Source organism: Oratosquilla oratoria, chromosome 35 (assembly GCF_046742065.1).
Source record: "Oratosquilla oratoria isolate Oo_2021 chromosome 35, ASM4674206v1, whole genome shotgun sequence".
In the NCBI taxonomy this organism is placed as follows: domain Eukaryota; kingdom Metazoa; phylum Arthropoda; class Malacostraca; order Stomatopoda; family Squillidae; genus Oratosquilla; species Oratosquilla oratoria.
This window is the reverse complement of record NC_134811.1, coordinates 8,877,169-8,900,148: the sequence shown is the minus strand read 5'-3', so window position 1 is coordinate 8,900,148 and position 22,980 is coordinate 8,877,169. Positions and strand designations below refer to the sequence as shown.

General features: G+C 42.6%; 1 protein-coding gene across 11 annotated transcripts in view; it reads left to right on the top strand.

Moving 5' to 3' along the window:
• Positions 1–22,980, top strand: part of gw (trinucleotide repeat containing adaptor protein gawky) — an 88,712-nt gene that overhangs the window by 21,717 nt on the left and 44,015 nt on the right. For 8 of the 11 annotated variants that reach the window (XR_012965747.1, XM_076173887.1, XM_076173889.1 and 5 more), the window contains 7 exons: positions 56–2,094; positions 3,803–3,998; positions 5,897–5,977; positions 11,638–11,712; positions 20,831–21,055; positions 21,130–21,429; positions 22,462–22,851. Coding sequence is in view for 10 of the 11 variants with exons in the window: in XM_076173887.1 (XP_076030002.1) it covers positions 56–2,094; positions 3,803–3,998; positions 5,897–5,977; positions 11,638–11,712; positions 20,831–21,055; positions 21,130–21,429; positions 22,462–22,851 (3,306 nt within the window). In the remaining variant the exon portion in view is untranslated. The remainder of the gene's footprint in view (positions 1–55; positions 2,095–3,802; positions 3,999–5,896; positions 5,978–11,637; positions 11,713–20,830; positions 21,056–21,129; positions 21,430–22,461; positions 22,852–22,980) is intronic. The other 3 variants (XM_076173884.1, XM_076173886.1, XM_076173888.1) reach the window with 3 other exon arrangements.

The window sequence follows — 22,980 nt, the reverse complement described above, 5'->3', positions numbered from 1 at the left end:
GCAAACTAATTCTTAATTGTGGAGAGAAAATTTGAATTTAATTTTTATTTTTCAGGGTGTGGAGAGCTATGGCATGGTGTGTGGAGCACAAAGCGACAATGACATGGGGGAGGAGGAGGAGGAGGAGGATTCCAAGATGCTCCAAGAGGCAGCTGCTACTTTAGTACCAAGTGGTGGATTGGCAGCACCTGGTGGTAGTTGTGGTTTGGGTGCTTCCCATCAGTCCAGTGCAGACAAGGAAGGGCCTGGCGGGGCCCGAGCTGACTCGTCTCCGCCCTTCCTGCCTGCCAACTCCTCATCTGTGATACTCAGCTCGACCACGACGTCATGGTCAGCGCCCGGGGCCGTGGTGCCGGTGGTGGAGGGGGCGGGGCAGCAGCTCCAGGGCACCCCGGGGCCCAGCAGCCGTCCAGCTCCGACTACCGCCCCCGGGGCCTCCTGGTCCCAGGCGACCCCCAACATTTGGCAGGACGTGGCCGTGCAGGTGCCCGTGGGGGCACAGTCCTCCAGCGCCCAGCCGGCGCAGCACAACACCTCTACTCAGCCTCCACACCAGCAACTGCCTGCCATGTCCAAGGCCAGTCTCAACATTCCTGGCTGTATAGCCACAAATAATGCCAATAGCCATCTCCAGGGTAGCAACCCTAGCTTTAATAGGGAGACTCCGCTGCGTGATACTAAAGCCGGTGGTCTCCACACAAGTGCAACCTGCAACCGATACGCTTCATTTCCTACTTCATCATCTTACCTACTAAGCTGGGCTGCAGGCAAGCCTAGCACAAAGTTGGGTGTGATTCATCTTGCCCATGGCTCTCTCAAGTTAAACAGCTGGGGCATTCCTTTGGGCCTGGGGCTCCTTGGGGGTGGAGAGAGCGCTGCAAATGGGTGGGGGGGTTCAGGTCCTCAGACTGCTGGATGGGGAAACACAGGAACTAACCAAGGCAACTCCCAGGGCCAGTGGGGAAATGCTCCAAATAGGAGTGGTGGGCCTTCCTCAAACAACTCTCAAGGGTCAAGTTTAAAGCCTGGGCAACAGAGTGGAGGACCCACTCAGAATAGTTCTCCCGCCAGTCAGCAGAGTAACCCTTCCAACTCAAACAGTCAGCAGGGCCAGTCCAGTAATCAGCAACAAAATCCACAGGGTCAGCAAACGGGAGGCAATCAGGGTGGAAGCAACAACTCATGGGCTCAAGCAGCAGGAAAAGGTCTTGCTTCAGGTTCAGCTTCTGGAGATGCTCACAAACGTCAAATGGAGCAACAGTTGCAAAGCATTAGGGAAGCTTTGCTAAGTAATGAAGGATGGGGAGGTGAAAATGTAAATCAGGAAACCTCCTGGGACCTGCCATCATCCCCTGAACCAAGCAAGGACTCCTCTGCTCCTCATTGGAAGGTTGTTGTCAACAACGGCTGCGATCTGTGGGAAAATAACTTAAGAAATGGTGGTACAGCTCCACCCAAACCCCAGCAGGCTCCATGGGGACACACTCCTGCCACAAACTATGGAGGAACATGGGGTGAAGATGATGATACTTCTGACTCTTCCAATGTATGGACTGGAGTACCCTCCAATCCACAACAATGGGGAACCAACACACCAAATCCTCCCATGTGGGGTGGTCCACCCAAGAAGGAGGGAGAATGGGGTGGTGCTGGTAGTGGTTGGGGCGAACAAGGCCCTGCTGCACGCTCTAATGTTGACAATGGTAATCCCTCCTGGGGTGGCCACCACAAACCAACTCCTCACCCAGGACCAGGTGTACCCCATGGTGGTCCAGGAGTTCCTGGTGGACCAGGTGTACCACATGGTGGGCCAGGAGTTCCTGGTGGACCAGGTGGACCTGGTCAGTGGAATGGACCAGTCAAAGACAAACCTTCTGGATGGGAAGAACCAGCTCCACCATCAGGACAGCGAAATGATGGTACAGGTGTCTGGGGCAACCCAAGTCAGCAAGGCAATATTTCTCGATGGAAAGAGATGCCTAACCCTAACATTATGGCCAGATCTGGCATGCAGCCATCAACACAAGGACGTATGCCAGTGCCTCCAGTTCCTGGTCCAATCAAACCAGATCAGCGAATGTGGGGACAGCCAAGGTAATTGTGAATTATTCTTATAAGATTGAAATTTTGTGTATCATATAGTGAATTTGTATAAAATAGTGGAGATTAAATGCAGAAATAATGGAGAGAGGAGCACAAAAAGAGAAGAGGGAGTTTGAGACAATATCTGCTTTAGTTGGTGGTGAGGAATTGGGGGTAGTGAGGGAAATGTATAGACTGATGGCATATGGATAAGTGTGAGATTTAATCAGAGTATGGGAGAGATGAAAACAAATGTCGGCAGAATGTGATGAAATATACAAGGAAAGATGACGCAGGTTGAATTGTATATGAAGGATGAGGGGATTGGGAAAGTGAGGAGTCAAGAATGTGGGGTCATGTGGTGGTGATAGAGGAGTGGGTGTGGAGGTGAGTTATAAAGTAAACCGAGTAAATAGATGTCTAGGTTGTAGGTATAGGTGCATAGAGAAGGTAAGGAGTGGTTGTACATATGACACTGTATGGAGCAGAGACTTGAAATATAAAAGAGGCAGAGAAGTGAGATGAATTGTTAGAGATATGTGATTGACATGAGAATGGTGGTGGTGGTGGTGAGGAGTATGAGTAAATGCCAGAAGGTGCGTAGCTGAAACGGAAGTTGTCACCTTGGCCTTATGTATTTGAAATGTTGGGGTAGGTAATAGCCAGTCACTGCTAAGATTCAGAAGTCTGGGTGTCAACCTACAACTAGGAGGATGGGAGGTCAGCACATTTTGGCTACATCACCAGTGCATGAAAAGCTTGAAAATTGTTATTCAACTGTGGTGATCTCCAATGTGGAATGAAAGTATATACAGATCACATAAAAATGGAGAGAGATGTGGAAGTAAGGCAGAGAACAGGGGTGGGAAGCAAGCTGTTAAGATAAGGTAGGTGAAAGTGCTGAGGTAGTGTGGGTATATGGAAAGAAAACAAGAAAAGGCTGACAGTGTCTAGGGAAAGTGGAAATGGTTGTAGAGAGCTTGAAAGGAAGACCGTAATGAAGTGGAGGGATAGGATAATGGGGGCTTTGGGTGCACATGGATTATGTGTAAGAGTGCTAAAGATAGGAAATGTAGGGATAAGTGGTAGTTAATGCACCCCTTATCCTTCAGAGGGTTTGGGGGAGTTACGCAGAATTTAGGAAAATTGGTCAGAAAAACATGGTAAAAGCAATTATATGTAAATAGTACTTGATAGAGTATTTATTAAGAGGGCATTTGTGGTATGAAAATGGATACCTGCTCATCAACTTTCCAACTTCCATATGGAAATGGAACCTCAAATGGCAGACACTATAGACTGGGCTTATCTTTATCAACTTGGTCTGTATTTCCTTCTCCATGAAACACAAGGATAGCTTACAGCCAACAGCAACTTCCTATTACTTTGAGTCGGTGGTGTAGAAATACTCAAGTACTATTACAATGCATTCATCAGTCCAGGGATTTCCTGGGGAGATTCATGGGGGGGGATAAGGACCAGTGGTGCTGTGAGTTCTCAGGTAGTGGAACTCTCTCATTGATTGAGAGGGCATTTATTTATTGCATGGTACTTAAAAGATATTTAATTTGTCATACTTGTGGACAAACGAAGGAGAGCAGATTGTCCCGTATGTTAATTTTTGTATGTGTTCTTGGTAATGGTTAATGGTGAGTGTATATATGTGTATTCTTGGTAACATTATAGTAAATTAATAAAAGCTTCTGCACTGCTTCCATAGTCGCAACGGCAGCTGGGTAGATCCTCCACATGATCCAACTTCAGCTGCTGTGTGGGGAGAAGAGGTGAAGCCAGCATGGGGAGAACCTCCCATCACGTCACCCTCTTGGGCCAGCAAACCCAAGACACCCACTGGTGTGCCAGGTGGCTGGGGTGAACCAGACATGGACCCATCTGGATGGGGACATCAGAGCAAGGTTAGTTTTGTAGGTTGACGGGCTTGCTACCACAGCCTTTAAGATTCTGATAGCATAACACATTTTATTTCATTTTTTACTGATGGTTGTTTGAGAATTTACGGAATTTGATGCAAGGTGTGTAAGGTTGTGTATTTGTCTGTTGAAAGAGGGAGAAATCAACGTTAACCCCATGCAGGTGAATGCTGTGTAAGAGTAGGCTTGCTTGTTTTTGAAAGTGAAAATTAACAGGGTTGTTATATCTGGTGCACATGAGTGATTCGCATTAATTAGTGCAATCTTCTTTGCACCCCTCCCTACTCACTCTCCTCCCTCTCTTCCCTCTCTTCCCTCTCTTCCCTCTTCTCCCTTTCCCCCCCTTTCCTCTCACTCCTCTCCCCCCTCCATTTTCTCCTTTCTCTCTCCCTCATTCTCTCCCACACGCACTCTCCTTCCCATCTTCCTTCCCTCCCTCCCTCCCTCCCTCCCTCCCTCCCTCCCTCCCTCCCTTGCTCACTCCTTCCCTCCCTCCTTTCCTGTCTCTTTGAGGACTTGAAGTGAATGCTACTGGTCTAATTTCCTATTGACAGTAGTGGTGTGCTTGATGTAGTACTGGGAGGTTGTGTATGTGTGAACTTAGATTGTCATCACATTTTTATATTATTATCATGATATTTCATTGGTAAGGAGTTTGCATGTGTTTTGTGCTCCTGCAATTTTAAACCATGGATAGCTCAGTATTTTGTCCAATGTGTGTAGGGATTTCCACCAGCATGTGCTTTTTTATGGTGGATTACACAAAGCTTGGGTACAAAGGACTTCCAGGAAATGAAGTGGTCAATAACTTTTCAGGTGTTTAATACTCATGAAAGAAGAATTGTGAAGATGAAGGCTTTAATGTAGGTTGTCTGACCTTGAGCATGCAGTGTAGGAATATAGGTGTCACTTGCCTGGTAGTGTGATTAATGTAACAACAAAAATCAGTGGTTCTGTCAAATACTTCCTGCCCATATATTTCATACATTGTATGGAAAGCATAAAGTTCAAGAACAAGAGCAGTTTGTTTATTTCTTTTTTATTTCTTCCATCTTCATTTTTCTATTAATTTTCAATGTAAACTTTAACTGTTTATTGATTGATTGATTTTTTCACCAGTAGAAGTAACTTGGATTGTTGTAGTCGCACATTTAAGACTACAACATGTCTTAAATATGCGACTACAACAGAATTCTTATTGCCACTGAGTTTAGATCCTAAAAGTTCCATAAATCACTCCAGAACTGTGTACCTGTCATGGGATTCACCAGGTTTATGTGGGGGAATTTGCATATTGTAGTATATGATGTCATGAACCATTTGGCTCCTGTGTGTGACCTGCATGTCATTTCACAACAAGGAAGTCTGCTGTGGTACAGTGAAAAGGTGCAGTTCTGCTGTAGTACAAGCATCTGACTGGAACAGTGTAGTTCCTACAGCGTTATATTATCGCCCTCATCATTATTGTTAATCATTGTTACTGTTTATTTTAGTGGTACATGTTTAATTTTTGTGTTGGAGTGGAATGAGTATTGTGTACTCAGATCACCTCACCAGTTATTGCCAGAGAAGCTTACTTACTTGCAAATTGATTTGCTGGTGTCCAGCTCTGATGGCTAAAGAAACTATGAAAAAAATTGTTGAATATAGGATTGTGCCTGAAAGGAAATGTATTCCAGGTAAGACAGGTGATTATTTATGAAGATGTTGCGTCATGATGTGAAGAGCCAGGCATGTGTACAGGGAGTTGCCATGCAGGTTGTAGAATTGAAATCTTGACAAGCAGTTAGGATGAGAATGAATGTTTCATCAGTGGAACAGCTAATGCTAGGTTTCATGTAATGGTGACACTGAATTAATGTGTTGCCAATTGGTACTTACAGATGAATCCTGGTTATCCTTCCCTTCTTGACCTAAGGTCTCCTAAACCTTTCATGCCAGACACACCCCACTTCCAATTCTCTGTAAGTTGATAATATAATGCTACCATGTCCCAGCCAGCCCATGAGCTGCATAGCCTTGTGTCTTGCCAAATTGCTTCTGTTTTGATCCTCCCCTTTGTCTCGTGTATGTGCGTGCGTGCGTGCGTGTGCATATGTGTGTGTGCGTGTATATGCGTGCACATTTACATATGTGTGCAAGTGTGTGCGCGTGCGTTTCCAGTATTTGTCTGAAGTGGCATTGCTACTGCTGTCCCTTGTGTAGCCTGTCAGTGCCTCTTCCTTTTCTCACTTTTTAGTCACTGTATTGTAAATGTAATCATCTCTCCTGTATTGTCTGATAGCCCATATGGTTTGAGTAAGGTACTGGCAGAACAACCAGTTTAGTATTGTTTTAGGAAGATAACAGAAGTCTTAATTGAGGCAACGATTCAAAGTACCACGATTGAACTGTTAACAGGATAGAGTGAATGTACTTTGGGGATTATAAGCTTGTCACTGGTAGTATTTCAAACAAGACCTGCTATTGTTATGAAAGGACAACTCCACAGAGCTGTAAGCAATGGCAACATGTGCATATTTTTGTCTTCATAACAATATAGCTGTAAATTACATTAAATGGTGCTTGTAAGCCCAAAAGGTATTCCAAGTCTCTGAAACGTTCATTTGAAATTGAACACTGATAGAAAGGTATGGCAGCAGGAGTCATGGGAGGATGGGGGTCTGAAACTCCATGCTTATTGAACTCTGTCCTGTATTTGTACTACTTCACAAAACTGATGCTGTACTCTGTATTGATTGATTAGCCTAGTGGAGAAAACTCGTGGTGAATTACACCCCCATCCCTCCCTCCCTCCTGTTCTGATCAGCCTTTACAGGTGGCTTGACATGGGAGAGGAAAATGCTCACCATGCTTCCCATCACGCGTATCAGTTTCACTATTTCCCACTCAAACTGTGCAAATATTGCACCACATTATTTTCTTAGCATTGCTGTTGGTTTGTCCATGGTGCACAATTTTTGTGCTATAGTGTGTACATTCTTCAATTTGATATCACATTTTTGTTCAACATCCAGACTACATGCTTTTTGGTTTCATTTGTCATTTCCAGCCACATTTCCCATGGTCTATTTCTTGCATGTTCATAATTTGGAGATAAAAACACTATTATTGCCTCCTTTATCTTGTGCTTTACTTCTTGTCTTTTCTTTCTCATTCCCTGGTAAAAGTATGGCAGTTTTCATGCACTGCAACCAGCACTTTGCCCAATATTTCATCAATCATACTCTTTCATGTCTCTCACAGCACTTGTTGCTATTAACACTTTCATGACCATCTTTTGAATTTTTGTACACTTGACCTCACCCAAGTTTATGCACACAAGGCTTTCAATCTGGTAGAAGTTGATGCATATTTGTTGTTTAATTTTCTCATGGATTGCTCGCTGGCCAAGCAAGTTAGTGTCACAAATGCAATGGAGGTCAAGGTGACAGTGGTTTGAATCCTGCTGTGAGTAAGTTGGACCAAGGGTATGGTTCTTTAAATTCTGTGATACAAAGTCCTCTGTAAAGGGGGACCATCCTAGCCTCCTGATAGTGGGGGGGTGATTTGGTGACGGTAAACCAAATCTTTCATTTTCCTCCTACATCACGAATTTGCTGAATTGAAAAAGACAAAACTTAGTGGCAAAATACAGTAGAGGAGTGCATGAACTGTATCACTACACTTATGTGTAGCTGGTTACAAGATCACTACATGTTAATCTGCATCCCACTGGTGGTCTCGTAAATGTGTGCGTGCTCCCCACACATTTCAGATGCATAGAACATGAAGTTTTGATTGGCTCCCTATGACTTGCTTTCATCCTCTAGACCTTGCTCTTGTACACAAGATGACACAAATGTTGTTACATACAGTCCTTTCTTCACTACTCCAAACATCCTTTCATTTCTCCCCACCAATCTCGGGGCACCTTTTACCTTTCATTCATGCATATTAGTTTTTTGTTGTATACAATTTCTCCCCATGCAACTGGATATCTATATTGTCCTTTGATCTTTGGTAACACTAAAACTACTATTGATATATTAATGTAGTTTCTCCACCAAACCTTGCCAAATTCGCTTGCTTTTAATTGCAATTGCACTGTCTCTGTAAGGAGAAGTCATCTTCATGTAGTAGTCTGGTTATCATCCAGTCATACCCATTTTTCATAAGCAGCACAATTCGCTTTCTTGTTTCACTCATTACTCTATCCATATTCAAGTTAAGCAGCATTGGTAACATTCACACCTTGGACTCAAACCAGCATTCACTTCAAACCTTTTGCTATCCACATTTTCCACATTTGTACAAATTTAATGACCGCTTAAATTGCTGCCATGCTCTATATTGCTAATAACTGAAATCCAACAAATATTACATTAAAATTTATTACCATGAAATTTATGGATTCAGTTCTGATATTTGGTCAAGACATAATAGTAATAATAATATTACATGTACAATGAGTCCTCTTTATATGGTAATTCTTTATCCGGTAAATTCACAGTTACGGTATTTGGCACTTACTACTCTCAATTCTATTTATGGCAAGATTAATTCACGGATACGGTATCCGCTAGATATTGTGAAGAGGAAAGATCAGGGAGAAGGTATGTCTGCCATATCCTATTATTACATGTTATAATGGGTTCGGTATATGGTAATTTCAATTTGCAGTAAGGTTTTCAGGATTGTATATGTACCATATAATGAGGACTTACTGTACCAAAAGGCCCCTTCACACACCCCACACTCATCCAGAATCCATAATGATGATGATCATTATTATTGTCACTAATTGTTGTAGCCTTGGGTTTCACTGCTTGGAAACCTGCTGCACCAATAACTGTCAAGTCCTCAGACTCTCTCAGAGATCTGGGAAGAAACATTAGACTGTTGTCTCAGTTGTATTTCTGTGACAAGTGTTCCTCTGTCATGGATTTACAGCGGTATCAGGGAGTAGCTATATGTTGGCTCTCCTTTTATGAAGAGATGGAGAGAATGGTCTACAAGTTGATACAGATCTTGGATCCAGGCCAAAGTGACTCCTTGAAACTGCAGTTCCAAGTGAAGAAATTGTCAATACAACATAATATCATCAAAATAATGCAGTATCATAAACAAGCATTTCAATAAAACAAAATTCATGGCATCAAAAACAGGAAAATGGAAGAATTATATGTAGAGTAAAAGTAGACAAAAACGACTTTCTATCCTCCCCAGAATAGATGCACAAAAATCTTGGAGGTTGAAAAACTTGGAAGGACCAGACAAGGTACAAAATTACCACATGTAGCAAGAAAATCTAACAATATTATTATTAATTTTTTTTTTTTCTCTCTCTCTCCTCCATTTTGGGTCACACAAGCATCCTATCAATATGAAAGAGCACACATAATTCTTAGAATCAAACAAAGCATTAGAGAAACCAGCACCCTACAGACCCATCTCGCATCTACCGTATCCAGCTTCAAGGAAGGATTGATTTTGGAAAGAATTGAAACATACATACCTTGCCAAACCAATTCAAAGAAGACAACTTCAGCAGCTAGCACACTGATTACAAATCTCACAAAAAGTACTGGAGGCCTTCAACAAGAAAGTACAGTCTGGCTAAACAGTAGTAGTGGCAATATGTATAAACATTGCTTTTTACCCAGTCTCCAGGTACAATCAGGAAAGATCATAGAAATTGAAATGCTTGACAGTGACAAGAAATTATTGATAAACTTCCAGCAGGCAGAGAATGCAGGGTATCCTAGAACAACACATGTCTACTGGAAACCAAGAGACTACAATAGGGAACGCCAAGGAGCATTATCCATTGCAACTTAACCTATTCACACAAACTTCCAGAATTTTTATTATTCATTTACATGTTCTATTTATGTGGATTTTTACGCATGAAAGTGCACTGAAGTAAGATAAAGTAATGAAGGACCAGAGACTTGGAATGTTTTTTGGGAAAGGGCATTTTTCTCCTGTCATAAGGGAAAATTGAGTGTACAGGTTTGTCATATATAGTTGGCTGATATGTATCAACTTTTCATTGGAGAGTTTCATCACTGATACAGCAAGACAGCCAAGAAGATTAGAAGACAGGCTGAGAATTTAATGAGAAGAGATGTATATCTTTACATCGGTAGCAAGGCAACTGCAGCATATTTGCATGTGCAGGCTTCCTTGCTTGATATGAGTCATTGCTTCTACATGGATTTTGCATTTTCATCCAGTTTTGTATATTCTCGTTGTTATGGGCTACTTTATGATTTCTATTGCACTTTGATTTCCTCTGTGTTGCAAACTTGATCACTGTAATCTAGATGTGATGACCTTTATTTACACTTCTGGTGTATATGTTACTGCTTAGCTTTTCATTTGTATGGAGCTTTGAATGCACATACCCTGTCTGATATGTAATCCAAATTTGATAAAAAATTCTTTGTAAATGTTTGGGTAAAGCATGTACTTTGTGGATATACTTTACTCTGCTTCAGCATAAGAAAACCAGAAGAAACTACAGGAGCATGTTTTGGGATGTGTGAATCTCTGGGACATGGGTCTTCTTGTTGATAGTGAGGAAGTGAGGATTATTTGTCCTGGGGATTATTTGATATGGAGGCTCTTTTATGAGCTAGGAATAGCAAGGAGGAACCAACCCATTTTTTATTGTATGGATCTAATTTCAATTATATTCATTGGAAATGTATGTACACCAGTGGTAAGGCCTAAACATGTAGCATGTTAATTATTAATGTTGTGGAAATTTAACAAGGGTGATACTGTGTGTTTCATACCAGTTGCATGTAATGAATCAAATTGCATGTATTATGTGATTGTATACAGTGCTTGGATATTTTAGGGATGAAGAAAGCATGTCATTGTTAGTGCAGTTCAAGATGGGTATTTGATTGAGTATGATAGATTATTATTTTTTTTTGTTCACAAAGGATAATGTTAGATTTGATATTAGAAATTTTGCAATGCAATTTGTGTATAGGTAGATATATTTTTCTTTACTTCCCCATTCAGATACTGCTTTAGCCATTGTCAGTATGCATGCCTATTTGCTCATATTGGCAAAAGTACAAGTGTGAAGGCTTTCAGAAAATCATTTGGTGTGCATTCATTCCAGAAACTTGCTCAATTCGAGCAACATTTGGGATTACAGACTGAGGTTCGTAAGCTGTAGAAAAGGTTGGGTTTGGCTCATTTAATATTACTGAGACAGGTGTTTCAAGATAGGAGGGTATAATGAACTAGTGAAGGAGTGGAAAGTAGCTAGTGGTTGTAAAAGTTGTGCAATTAAGAATGGATTAATTTAAAATATTCATTAAATTATTTGTCCCATAGAAAGTTATCAATCAGTATCCATCTTAGGAATTATGCTAGTTGATTATCTATTGCTAACTTCATCCTACTCATGGTGGCCCCTCTAACATTGCTTAACTTATGCTAACATAGTGCTCCTTAAAAAGGGAATGGTAATATTTAATAGGTTAGGATAGGCTTGATTTGAATGCAAGGTTAGGATATGACAATGAACTAATTGGTTTAGCCTATGCCTTTATCCCCATGTGTGATTGTCATGCCTGATGCCAAGCCACAACTTACGTGGCTCTTGATTTTGTTTTGCCAGGTTCCCAAGGGACTCTCAAAAGAACTTATCTACAACAGCAAGCAATTCCGATCACTGCTCGAGATGGGTTTCAAGGTGAGATAATGAGATGCGATGTAGTGGTGATGGTGTAAGACAGCAGCTCGTCCTGAGCAGGTTGAGCAGTTTACCACACTACCATTGGCTTGTCTTATGGTAGGAGGACAGCAGCTTGATTATTAGAATAGTTTTAGCATTGGATTAAGTTCACCAAGCAACTCTGGGTTTAAGGTACAATAAATGTACAATTTGGTCTTAGAATAACACATTGGATTGCTTAGACCTCACTGAAATAAAATGATAGTTTGACTAACATTTTAGAAGTGACCAAAGTGGTGGTGTTGGGTTTAGCAAGATTTATGGTATATTGCGTGTATGATATATATATATAATGTATGTGTATATATGTATGTATATGTGTATATGTATACATATGTATATATGTGTAACAAGTGGAGACTAAGGTTGTTACTTGGTCAGCTTTAGCATCTAAAGAATATAAAAATGATTTACATATATCATGATGGGCTCACTCATGTTCAGTTGTATCTGTAATTAAAGGGTCAACAGATTTAAGTGAACATTTTTCACTAATGGGTTTTAGGTTCTTTGGAGAGAAAAAAATCATTAAATAGGAATATATCTGCCTTGCAAGCAGTGGCCGTTGAAATGCTCCAACCTTTTCCCAACCTGAGTGCAGCCCTTCCTACTAACATACAGTGGTTCCTCCCTGCAACTGCACAAGTTAATGTGCAGATGTTCTTTCAGAAGGGGGGATAGGGAGAATGATCAGAAAATTAATGGAAGAAAATGTAAAGATAGAGCAAAACTAATGCAAAGGTAAGGTATTTCAGTAGCAAATATTTTTTGTTAAAGGAAGTAATTGGGTTTTTGTGAATGCCCCTATAGCCTTGTAAGAAGTGGAATTGTTCTGGTTCACACTTGTGGAAAGGCAAGTGAAGAGCTGAGAGAACATAACGATCCCACCCATGCAAGTTGATTAATGTCATGACAATAAGCTAATATTGGTGAAATGCATTTCACTGGGTTTTTAAGTCTAGATTTTGTAATGTAAAAGGGTGTATTCTAACGTGTTCATAATACCTAAAATAGTAAGAATTGTGTGAAATACTTTAGCAAAATCAGCCAGGAAATTGTAAAACATATTACAGTTAGCCTGTCCAGAATGTGTGCTTTGAGTTGACCAGAGCACATAGACATGAGAGCGCATAAATTTGTATTACCCCTTTACTCCTTGGTTGCAACAAAGCCACCATATTCAGAGAGAACTGCCAGTATTTCACAATGTGAAATAGGTAGTACCAGTCAAAGGTGGAGACACAAGGTTTTCTGTATTTATGTACTTGTTTCTATTTTCAAGTTTTATTTTTTATTTATTTTATTTTATTTATTTATTTTATATATATAATATATGTAATATATATATGTAATATATATATATATATATATATATATATATATATATATATATTTCTCTTTCTCTCCCCCCCTCCCTCCCTCCCCCTCCCTCCCCCTCCCTCCCTCCCTCCCCCTCCCCCTCCCTCCCTTTGCTGTTGAGGGATGATATGCAGATAAACAAATTAGTTTGGTGGCAACCAGAAAACAAATGAAAAGGCCCGCCTGAGAAGAACGGGGTTAATAAAGATGCCCTGAATCCATTTGGTATTGACAGGTTGACACAAGGGTATTGTAGTAAAGCAGCACCAAAAATGGAATGGGAATTGTCACTTGGTTTACAGTAAGAATGACCACTTCCCCCTCCTCTCTTATCTCACCTAGTACCTTCCCCTCTCCCAGCTTTCCCAACCCTTCCTCTCCCCCTGCTCTTGCCTTGCCACAGCTTTCACCCTCTTATCTCTTACCCTCTCCCATCTTTTGCTCACTCCCAGCTCTCACCCTCGTATCTCTTACCCTCTCCCATCTTTTGCTCACTCCCAGCTCTCACCCTCCCCACCTCTCCCATCTTTTGCTCACTCTCAGCTCTTACCCTCCCCACCTCTCCCACTCCCCCCATCTCCCACCACCTCACTTCTATCTCTCCCACCACCCCACCTCTTCTACCTCTCCCACCACCCCACACCTCTTCTATCTCTTCTACCTCTCCCACCACCCCACCTCTTCTATGTCTTCTACCTCTCCCACCACCCCACCTCTTCTACCTCTCCCACTACCCCACCGCCCCACCTCTCCCACTGCCCCACCTCTCCCACTGCCCCACCTCTCCCACTGCCCCACCTCTCCCACTGCCCCACCTCTCCCACTGCCCCACCTCTCCCAGCCCTCCCACATAGTGCACATCTGCAAATTTCCCATCTCTCATCTTATCTCTCCTATCCCTGATATTTCTAATATCTCCCTCTCTCCCTCCTCTCTCCCCTCTTGCCCCTCCCTCTCCCCCTCTTGCCCCTCCCTCTCCCCCTCCCCTTCTTCTCCCCCTCCCCTTCTCCCCCTCCCCTTTTCCCCCTCCCCTTCTCCCCCTCCCCTTCTCCCCCTCCCCTTTTCCCCCTCCCCTTCTCCCCCTCCCCCTTCTTCTCCCCCTCCCCCTTCTTCTCCCCCTCCCCCTACCCCTCCCCCTCCCCCTTCTCCTCCCCCTTCTCCCCCTCCCCTTCCTCTCCCCCTCCCCTTCCTCTCCCCCTCCCCCTTCCTCTCCCCCTCCCCCTTCCTCTCCCCCTCCCCCTTCCTCTCCCCCTTCCTCTCCCCCTCCCCCTTCCTCTCCCCCTCCCCCTTCCTCTCCCCCTTCCTCTCCCCCTCCCCCTTCCTCTCCCCCTCCCCCTTCCTCTCCCCCTCCCCCTTCCTCTCCCCCTCCCCCTTCCTCTCTCTCCCCTTTCCCTCTCTCCCCCTTCCTCTCTCTCCCCCTTCCTCTCTCTCCCCTTTCCCTCTCTCCCCTTTCCCTCTCTCTCCCCTTTCCCTCTCTCTCCCCTTTCCCTCCCTCTCCCCTTTCCCTCCCTCTCCCCTTTCCCTCCCTCTCCCCTTTCCCTCGCTCTCCCCTTTTCCTCGCTCTCCCTCCCTCTCCCCCCTCTCCCCTTTCCCTTGCTCTCCCCTTTTCCTCGCTCTCCCTCCCTCTCCCCTTTCCCTTGCTCTCTCCTTTTCCTCGCTCTCCCTCCCTCTCCCTCCCTCTCCCCTTTCCCTTTCTCCCCTTTCCCTTTCTCCCCTTTCCTCCCTCTCCCCTTTCCTCCCTCTCCCCTTTCCTCCCTCTCCCCTTTCCTCCCTCTCCCCTTTCCTCCCTCTCCCCTTTCCTCCCTCTCCCCTTTCCTCCCTCTCCCCTTTCCTCCCTCTCCCCTTTCCTCCCTCTCCCCTTTCCTCCCTCTCCCCTTTCCTCCCTCTCTTCCTCTATCCTGCCTCTCCTGCTTCACCCTCTTTTCTCCATCCCCCCCCTCTCCTCCTCTCCTGTACTTTCTACCTCCCTCTTCCTCTTTCCAGAAATGAATACACAAGTATTAGAAAAAAAAAAAAGGTGTAAAAGGAATGTAGTGAAATAAACTTAAGATCTATAGATAGCTGAAAGGCAGGCTGAAGCAAAGAGAGTGAACCACAAAGTTTAAAGTTCACTGGTTAATACATGAAGAAGCAAGAAAACAGGCAGGGGTCCAGTCATTATTCACCAAGAAAGAGGACTGAAGAAGAGAAATGTGAAGTTTAGGAAAACATCGTAACATGAAACTGCATGAAAGTGCCAAAAGAATTTGGAAATGAGAAAGGCCTCAAGGCCAGCTGGAATCTCAAAATTGAAACTGAAAGAATACAGAGAACAGTTGATGGATAGTACACCAACAGATTGTATATTCCCTGAAAGGGAAGTTGCTATTTGGCTGGAAATCGGTAACTGCGGTGTCAGTCCACAAGTGAAGAAGCAGGAAAAAATTGGTGAATTACATTCATGTCCTTAACCAGAATGCAAAAATGTGTGAACAAATTGTAAAAAGTGGTAGATTATGTGGAGAAGAGAATCTTGGTTGAGAAAAAAAAATTCAGATTCAGAAAAAAGTTACATGTAACAAACCTGCTAAACTTTTATTTGAGAATGTGTGTTGTGAAAGAGAAGGGTGGGTAAATTGCTTACTGGGACCAGGAAAAGGCTTTTGATAAGGTGTTGCATATAAGGTTAGTATGAAATTGGAAAATTTAGGACTTGCAGGGAACACAATAGAATAGGCAAAGGATTTTCAGAATGGTATATAAACAGTAGTGAAAAGTGAAATGTTAAGATTGGAGAGGGTAATTAGTGGGGTAATATATAGCTCAGTATTGGTACCAGTAATGTTCTTTGTGTGATATCAGTGATATGATGAATGGAATAGGTAGCTATGCAAACTTATTAGGAGGAAGAAGCCTTTGGTATTTAAATTTATAGCATTTTTTTTTTTTTTTTTTCTGGTGATTCAGATGTCACGAGTGGAGTGTGAATTGCTATAGGAAAACCTAGATATGGTTAATGAGAACCAGCCTGCTTCCAACTACACCACCAGCATACTTTTGCAAAAAAGATTAACCCCATATTTGCATGGAACCAAATATAGAAAACTTAATTTCTGTACTAAGAAATGCTAAATATTGGAAACGGGCAATAGCTCCAATCTTGAACCATTCCATGTGAAGTAAATCCATTACAAAAACAAAAGAGGAGAGAGATATGGGAATGTTAATAAAAGACCACATATCAACTGACATTCAGTAATATTTTGGAAGAGATGACTCATGCAGAACATCAAAGTTGCTTTTAAATTTATGAAGAGGAAAAAAAAAAAGACTAAGAAACCCTGATCTATCCAAGACTAGAGTATACATCAGTGGTAAGTTCCCCACACAATGAAGGGTAGCAAGTAACCAAAGGCAATAACCAAACTGGTTCCCAGCCTGGTAGATAAACTGTACGAGGAGACACTAAAAGCACTGAATGTGAAGGAGGATAGGGAAGGAAAGATAGCTGCAGTGGGAAATGCGAAGAAAATGAGAGTGATGAGTGAGGAGAATGGAGGAGAAATAAGGATGGATGAGGTGAAGGCAGTTGTAAAGATAATGAAAGCAGGTAAGGCACCTGGTCTGGATGGATGTCATGCAGAATGTCTGAAAAAGGGAGGTTCAGTGATGGTGGACTGGTTGGTGAGGTTATTTAATGTTTGCTGGAGAGAGGGTAGAGTACCGGAGGACTGGAGTAGTGCCTGTATAGTTCCTCTTTACAAGGGAAAAGGGGACAAGTGTGAATGTAGTAATTTCAGAGGGATTAGCCTGTTGAGTGTAGTAGGGAAGGCTTATGGGAGGATCTTAATTGAGAGGATTAGGAGAGGAACAGAAGGAGTAATTGGTGAGGAACAGTGTGGATTTAGGACGAGTAGAGGTTGTGTAGATCAGATCTTTGTGGTAAGACAGATATGTGAGAAAGCTATAGGAAAGGGGAAGGATGTTTTTTGGGCTTTTATGGATCTGGAAAAGGCTTATGATAGGGTAGACAGAAAGGCACTGTGGGAGGTTATGCAGATTTATGGGATAGGAGGAAAGCTTTTGGGAGCTGTTAAGAGTTTTTATGAGAGTAGTAGAGCATGTGTTAGGATTGGAAATGGAGAGAGTGAGTGGTTTGAAGTAAAGGTGGGACTTCGTCAAGGATGCGTTATGTCGCCCTGGCTGTTCAACTTATACATGGATGGGGTGGTGCGAGAGGTGAATGCTAGGGTAGTGAGTCAGGGATTGGAGATGGTTAAAGAAAATGGAGAAAAGTGGGAGGTGAGCCAGCTGTTGTTTGCGGACGACACTGCGCTTGTGGCAGGGTCAGAGGAGGGATTGAGGAAGCTGGTGGCAGAGTTTGGGAGAGTATGTGATAGAAGAAAGCTAAAGATAAATGTGGGTAAAAGTAAGGTGATGAGATGTACAAGGGGTGAAAGTGGCAGTAGACTGGAAGTGAACATTAAGGGAGAGCGACTGGAGGAAGTGGATAGTTTTAGATACTTGGGTGCAAGTGTAGCAGGAAAAGGTGGAGTGAAGGTGGAGGTAGAATGTAGATTGAGAGAAGCGAGTAAATGCCTTGGTGGTTTAAAGAGTGTAATGAGGAATAGACATTTGGGAATGGATGCGAAGAGGAGACTGTATGAAGGAGTGATTGTGCCAACAGCACTGTATGGGGCAGAAACGTGGAACATAAGAGAAGAAGAGAGAAGGAGTTTGAATGTGTTTGAGATGAGGTGTCTGAGAAGTATGGTGGGGGTTACTAGGCTGGATAGAGTGAGAAATGAGGAGGTGAGGAGGAGAACAGGGGTGAAAAAGGATTTGGGAGATAGGGTTGATGAAAGAATATTAGGATGGTTTGGACACATGGAAAGAATGAGTGAAGAAAGACTAGTAAAAGAGGTATGGAAGGCAGATGTGGAGGGAGTGAACATGAGGGGACGTCCTAGGATGAGGTGGATGGATGGGGTGAAGGGGGCTTTGGGGAAGAGGGGAATGTCTGTTGAGGAAGGAAGGGAGAGGACGGAAGACAGAGGTGAGTGGAGAATGGATGTATATGGATGATGTTGTGACTGCATGAGGAGGAATGGGCGGGGGGGTGGGGTAGTATGTGTGAGTAAATTTTGACGCAGCCCGAAGGTATTTCTCCCCGTCCTCGCCTTATATGCAAAGGGGGACGGAGAGGGGGGGTCGCCGATTAAATGAAGCGGCCTTGCTGTGGATGTACTGTGTCTTGCGACACAGCTTCTGACCCAGGGCGGTGGGCAGGGTGCAGGGATGACCCGTCATCCAGGAGGTGCTCAGATGAGAGGAAGGGCGGGAGGGGTGTGGAGTGTATTTAGGGATGAAATGGGTGGGAGTGTTTTTATGCCTTTCCCTTTTTGGCTACCTCCCTTGGAAGGGGGAAAAAGCCTTGGTATATGGATATGGATCCTCCAACATTGAAAGATGAAGAGAAAAAGGTGAAATAGTTAACAGTATTTAGGTTGCTAAAGGGGATAGACTACATTGACTGAAAGGATCTCTTGATAAGGAATGGGAGAAGGTTGAAATGTCATGAAAACAAATTTAGGAAATTTAATGTCTAAAGGATGTGAATAAATGGGTTTTCATTCAGGTGTATAAATGCTTGCAATAGTTTAGGGCAACCCAAATGGTAACAACACTATTTCAGATCTAAATATAGAAAATAAGGATATAAATCATGTTGGAACCATGCATTAACTTGAAGTTCTGTATAATAAATTGGAGAGCATGAGATGGGACTCCACCACAAGTGTTCCAGTTTCCCGACTTCTACAATTAGGCACGTGTGTACACACACACACCACATACACACACACACTCACACCACATACACTCACTCACTCTCTTGTTCATTCACTCTTGCTCACTCAAAATGTGGGGTTAATTTATAGCATAAGATTCCTACATAAAACAAGTATTAACTGTTCACTAGCGAATTACTCGCATAAGTATTAACTTGTTGAAATTAAATAGTTGACAGATCCAGGGATATTTCATGATTACTGAATTCAAACATTGAAGACAACTTTTGTAGCAGATAAAGATGAAAGAATATTTGTACACACTTACTTTGCAAGGGGGGAAAAGAATCCTTTTGGCAGGGGGATTTTTTAATCTGGTGTAGAAAATGTTTGATGATGCTGTAATGGTTTTATCCAGACCACCACTTGCAACAGGTATTATATCAATGCTTTATGAAGAAATTAGGTGTATACCACCTTAATTCATCAAAAAAAGAAATGAGCATTTCGTCAGTAATTTTCAAATTTAAATTTAAGTATACCCAGAAAATTAGCTTAAGCTGCTGCAGCGATACCCATCACCTATTGGTTCAGTTACCTCGAGTTTTGCTGTAAACCTGCAGCACCACACAGCTCACTGTGGTCCTCAGATCCTCCCATAGACCTTGGGGAAGCAACCTTTGATTGATATCTATGTTTATTAGTGTAAGACTTTCTCTGGTACTGACAGAGAGTGGGATGGAGCAGTCACAAATTGTTTTTCCTTGTATTTAAAGGTGGCAGGAATTTAGAGAGGTCATGCATCCAGTCTGAAGACACTGTTGGTAAATCTCTAAATGGAAGTGAAAGAGTTTGAAGATGATTAACAGGGGATGATTTACCTCAAGCAGATCTAAATATGTGATGGTAGCTGTCATCAGTCTCACATCTATAATTCTTCAATATGATTCAGTACAAATTACTATTTTTTCATTTAAGTGTATGTATTCAAAGTGGAGCACAAATTGATAGTGTAAAGCACTATGCTTTTGATTTCACTTGTTTAGTGGTTGAAAAAATTGAATGTGATATTGCTATAGAAAGTAACATCATTAATTCTTTGCATCTTACTTGAATTGAAATCAATGGGAAGTATTGATGTTGCCGCTATGACCTCATTATGTGAACATGTAGATTTTTAATGATTATATTAGTATCCTTTCTACAATGGCAATGGGATCTTTGAAAAGTGAAGGAAATAGTATTGAAATATTTTATCAGAGGATGTTTAAAAGAAAGTACATTCAACATTGTGATTCATAGCTGTTGTGCTACCCCAAATTTAATTGGCTTAGTTTGTGCTACAAATTGCCATATTCAGTGCCCACAGATGTTTGCAATAAAGAGCATTTTTGGGTTGTAATGATTAGAATTTTATTTTCTGTAGAGTAGGTGAAAGTATATTTGCCCAAATTTAACATAAAAAGTAATTGGGGTTGGGCGTGGCCTCAGGGAAGTAGAGCGAGTCTTTATAAATAAAACTTGTACATCAAGTTCACCCCTTTACTATTGGGTTTTTAGGAGAATATTTTATCGATTCACTTGATACGCAATACTAGAAATATTTAGGTCTGTATATGAATTCTTGTCATAATGTTTTGTGTGTATGTGTATACATATATGTATATGTATATATATATGTATGTGTATATATATATGTATATGTGTATATATATATGTATATATGTATGTATATATATGTATATGTGTATATATATATGTATATATATATATCACATGGATTATTTCAATGCTTCCCTAATGTGCAAATTTACATTTGAATTTATTAAATGGGTACATGTTCACTCCCTTTTGTACAATGTGAAAGCTATATGGCTGCACGAAATTCAACATTTCTGTCCATATAACTGAAGTATAAGGTTCATTTGAAGTCTTGCTTCTACCAACAGAAAGAAGAGATTGAAGCTGCCCTTCGCAATAATAATATGGTAATGGAGGACAGCTTCCAAGAACTCAGCAGCCGTGGTGCCAATGATGCCTGGCGAAACCCAGGAGCAGCTGTTGCCCCTGGCCTTGATGACCATGCAGGGCCTTTCCCTGATATCAACAACCCCATCTTCCCAGCCCAGCGCTTCCCTGGACCCCACCAACAGTTGCCCTGCAATTCCCAAGTTGTAAGTTTCTCATAGTGCAAGGTTATAGCATGACAGTAAGGACTGGGTCGGGATGTGTGGATGATATTGCTAAGTTTTGCTTTGGTTTACAGGGCAGCTCTGGCAACTCGCCACAGGTGCGTGCCCTCATGCAGCACATCCAGATGGCAGTACAGGCAGGCTACCTCAATGCCAATATCCTGAATCAGCCTTTGGCCCCCAATACCCTCATTCACCTCCACAGCATGCTCAACCAGATCAAAGTGCTTCACCAGCTGACCCAACAGCAGGCCATATGCCAAGCCCAGGCCCACCTCAACAAAGGATCCTCACAAACTATGCTGCACCTTAATATTCACATCACAAAGACAAAGCAGCAAATCCAGAACCTCCAGGTATGTTTACAACCCTCCAGTTAGTTTGCATGCTTTATTGTAATACTTTTCTAATGCATATAAGATTCCCTGTACAGGGGTATTGACTGTGTGGTGACATGGTGTTCCTTTTATTGTGATTCCTGATGGATGAAGGTCCCTGTCCCCCATCCATTGCCTAGGTCAGAAGCAGTGCAGTAAGGCACAGTACCATAGCAGTGCCTTACTGCACTTGCCCCAGATCCAACCACGATACACTAGATTTTTCTCTAGTTTCACTCGATCAAAAACCTGCAGCCCCACAGTGGCTGGCAGTGATCCTTGGAACCTTCCACAGATCTCTGTAAAGAGAGATACTGAGCCTGGTCTGGAGAGTGAGCATGAGCCCCTCAGGGCTGCACTTCCTGATGCAGAAGAGGGGCTTGATCTATCTAGCTATATACCAAGGTCCTCCTTCCCTCATACCAGGGAGGTAGCCAAGTCTTGATGGGATTTGAAAATGAATAATTTCTTTGCCCATTGTGTAGGACCACTATATGCAGGGACCTATCTTTGGTCCCACCACATGGAAGACACAGAATATCTTGTACTACAATACTCCACACCAACAGTCCCAAAACAACAACACAACATATCTTCCCTGAGTAACTTAGGAACCTGACAGGGCACAGTTACTGGTTACCTAAAGGCCACTGACATGAAACAGCCCCACAGTGATCCTGTGAATGTTGGGTGGTGTACAGAAAGAAAAAGTTCTGGGGGACGACAGTAATACAAAAGCCTCACATTTCATAATGAGATTTTACTCGAACATAGATTGTGTATGTCCATAAAGGTACTCTAAGGAATTCCAAATGTACTTACTGTATGTCACCATGCATTCATTACCCCCAGTATGGGGATGATATAATGTATTTGATATATATGATTCAGTGTAAGGGGGAAAAGCCTTTGGTATATGTATGTAGTTCATTATGAATTCCCCCTGTTGGAGTGGGCTAAGACATTGCCTCCATACAGAATAATATACAACATAAACGATTTCACTTTCAGAACCAGATTGCAGCCCAACAGGCATTATATGTTAAGCAACAGCAACAACAACAGCACCAGCATCATCAGCACCAGCAGCCCCATCAGCCACAACAGCACCAACAGCATCAACAACCACATCAGCAGCAGCAACAACAGCAGCACCAGCAGCAGCATCATCACCAGCAGCATCAACAGCAACATCATCATCAGCAGCAACAGCAGCAGCAACAACAGCAACAGCAGCAACAGCAGCAGCAGCAACAACAGCAGCAACTTATCAATACTCCTATCGTTGGAGGTGGACCTCTTGGTGCCCAAACGGACTTCCAGAAGCCCAGTCTTCCCGACCACTTGTACAACACATTTGGCCAGATATCTCTCAATGATCCTTCTGGCTTAAGCTCTGGGGTGAGTACCATTTTTATCCATCATTTAGCTCGGTAGCATTGGTTGGGAGGAGCATAGTTTTCTCAATGCTGAAATGTGAATACCAGTATTTCAATGTTTGTTGATTGGCCTCTTCCAAATAAATTAGCT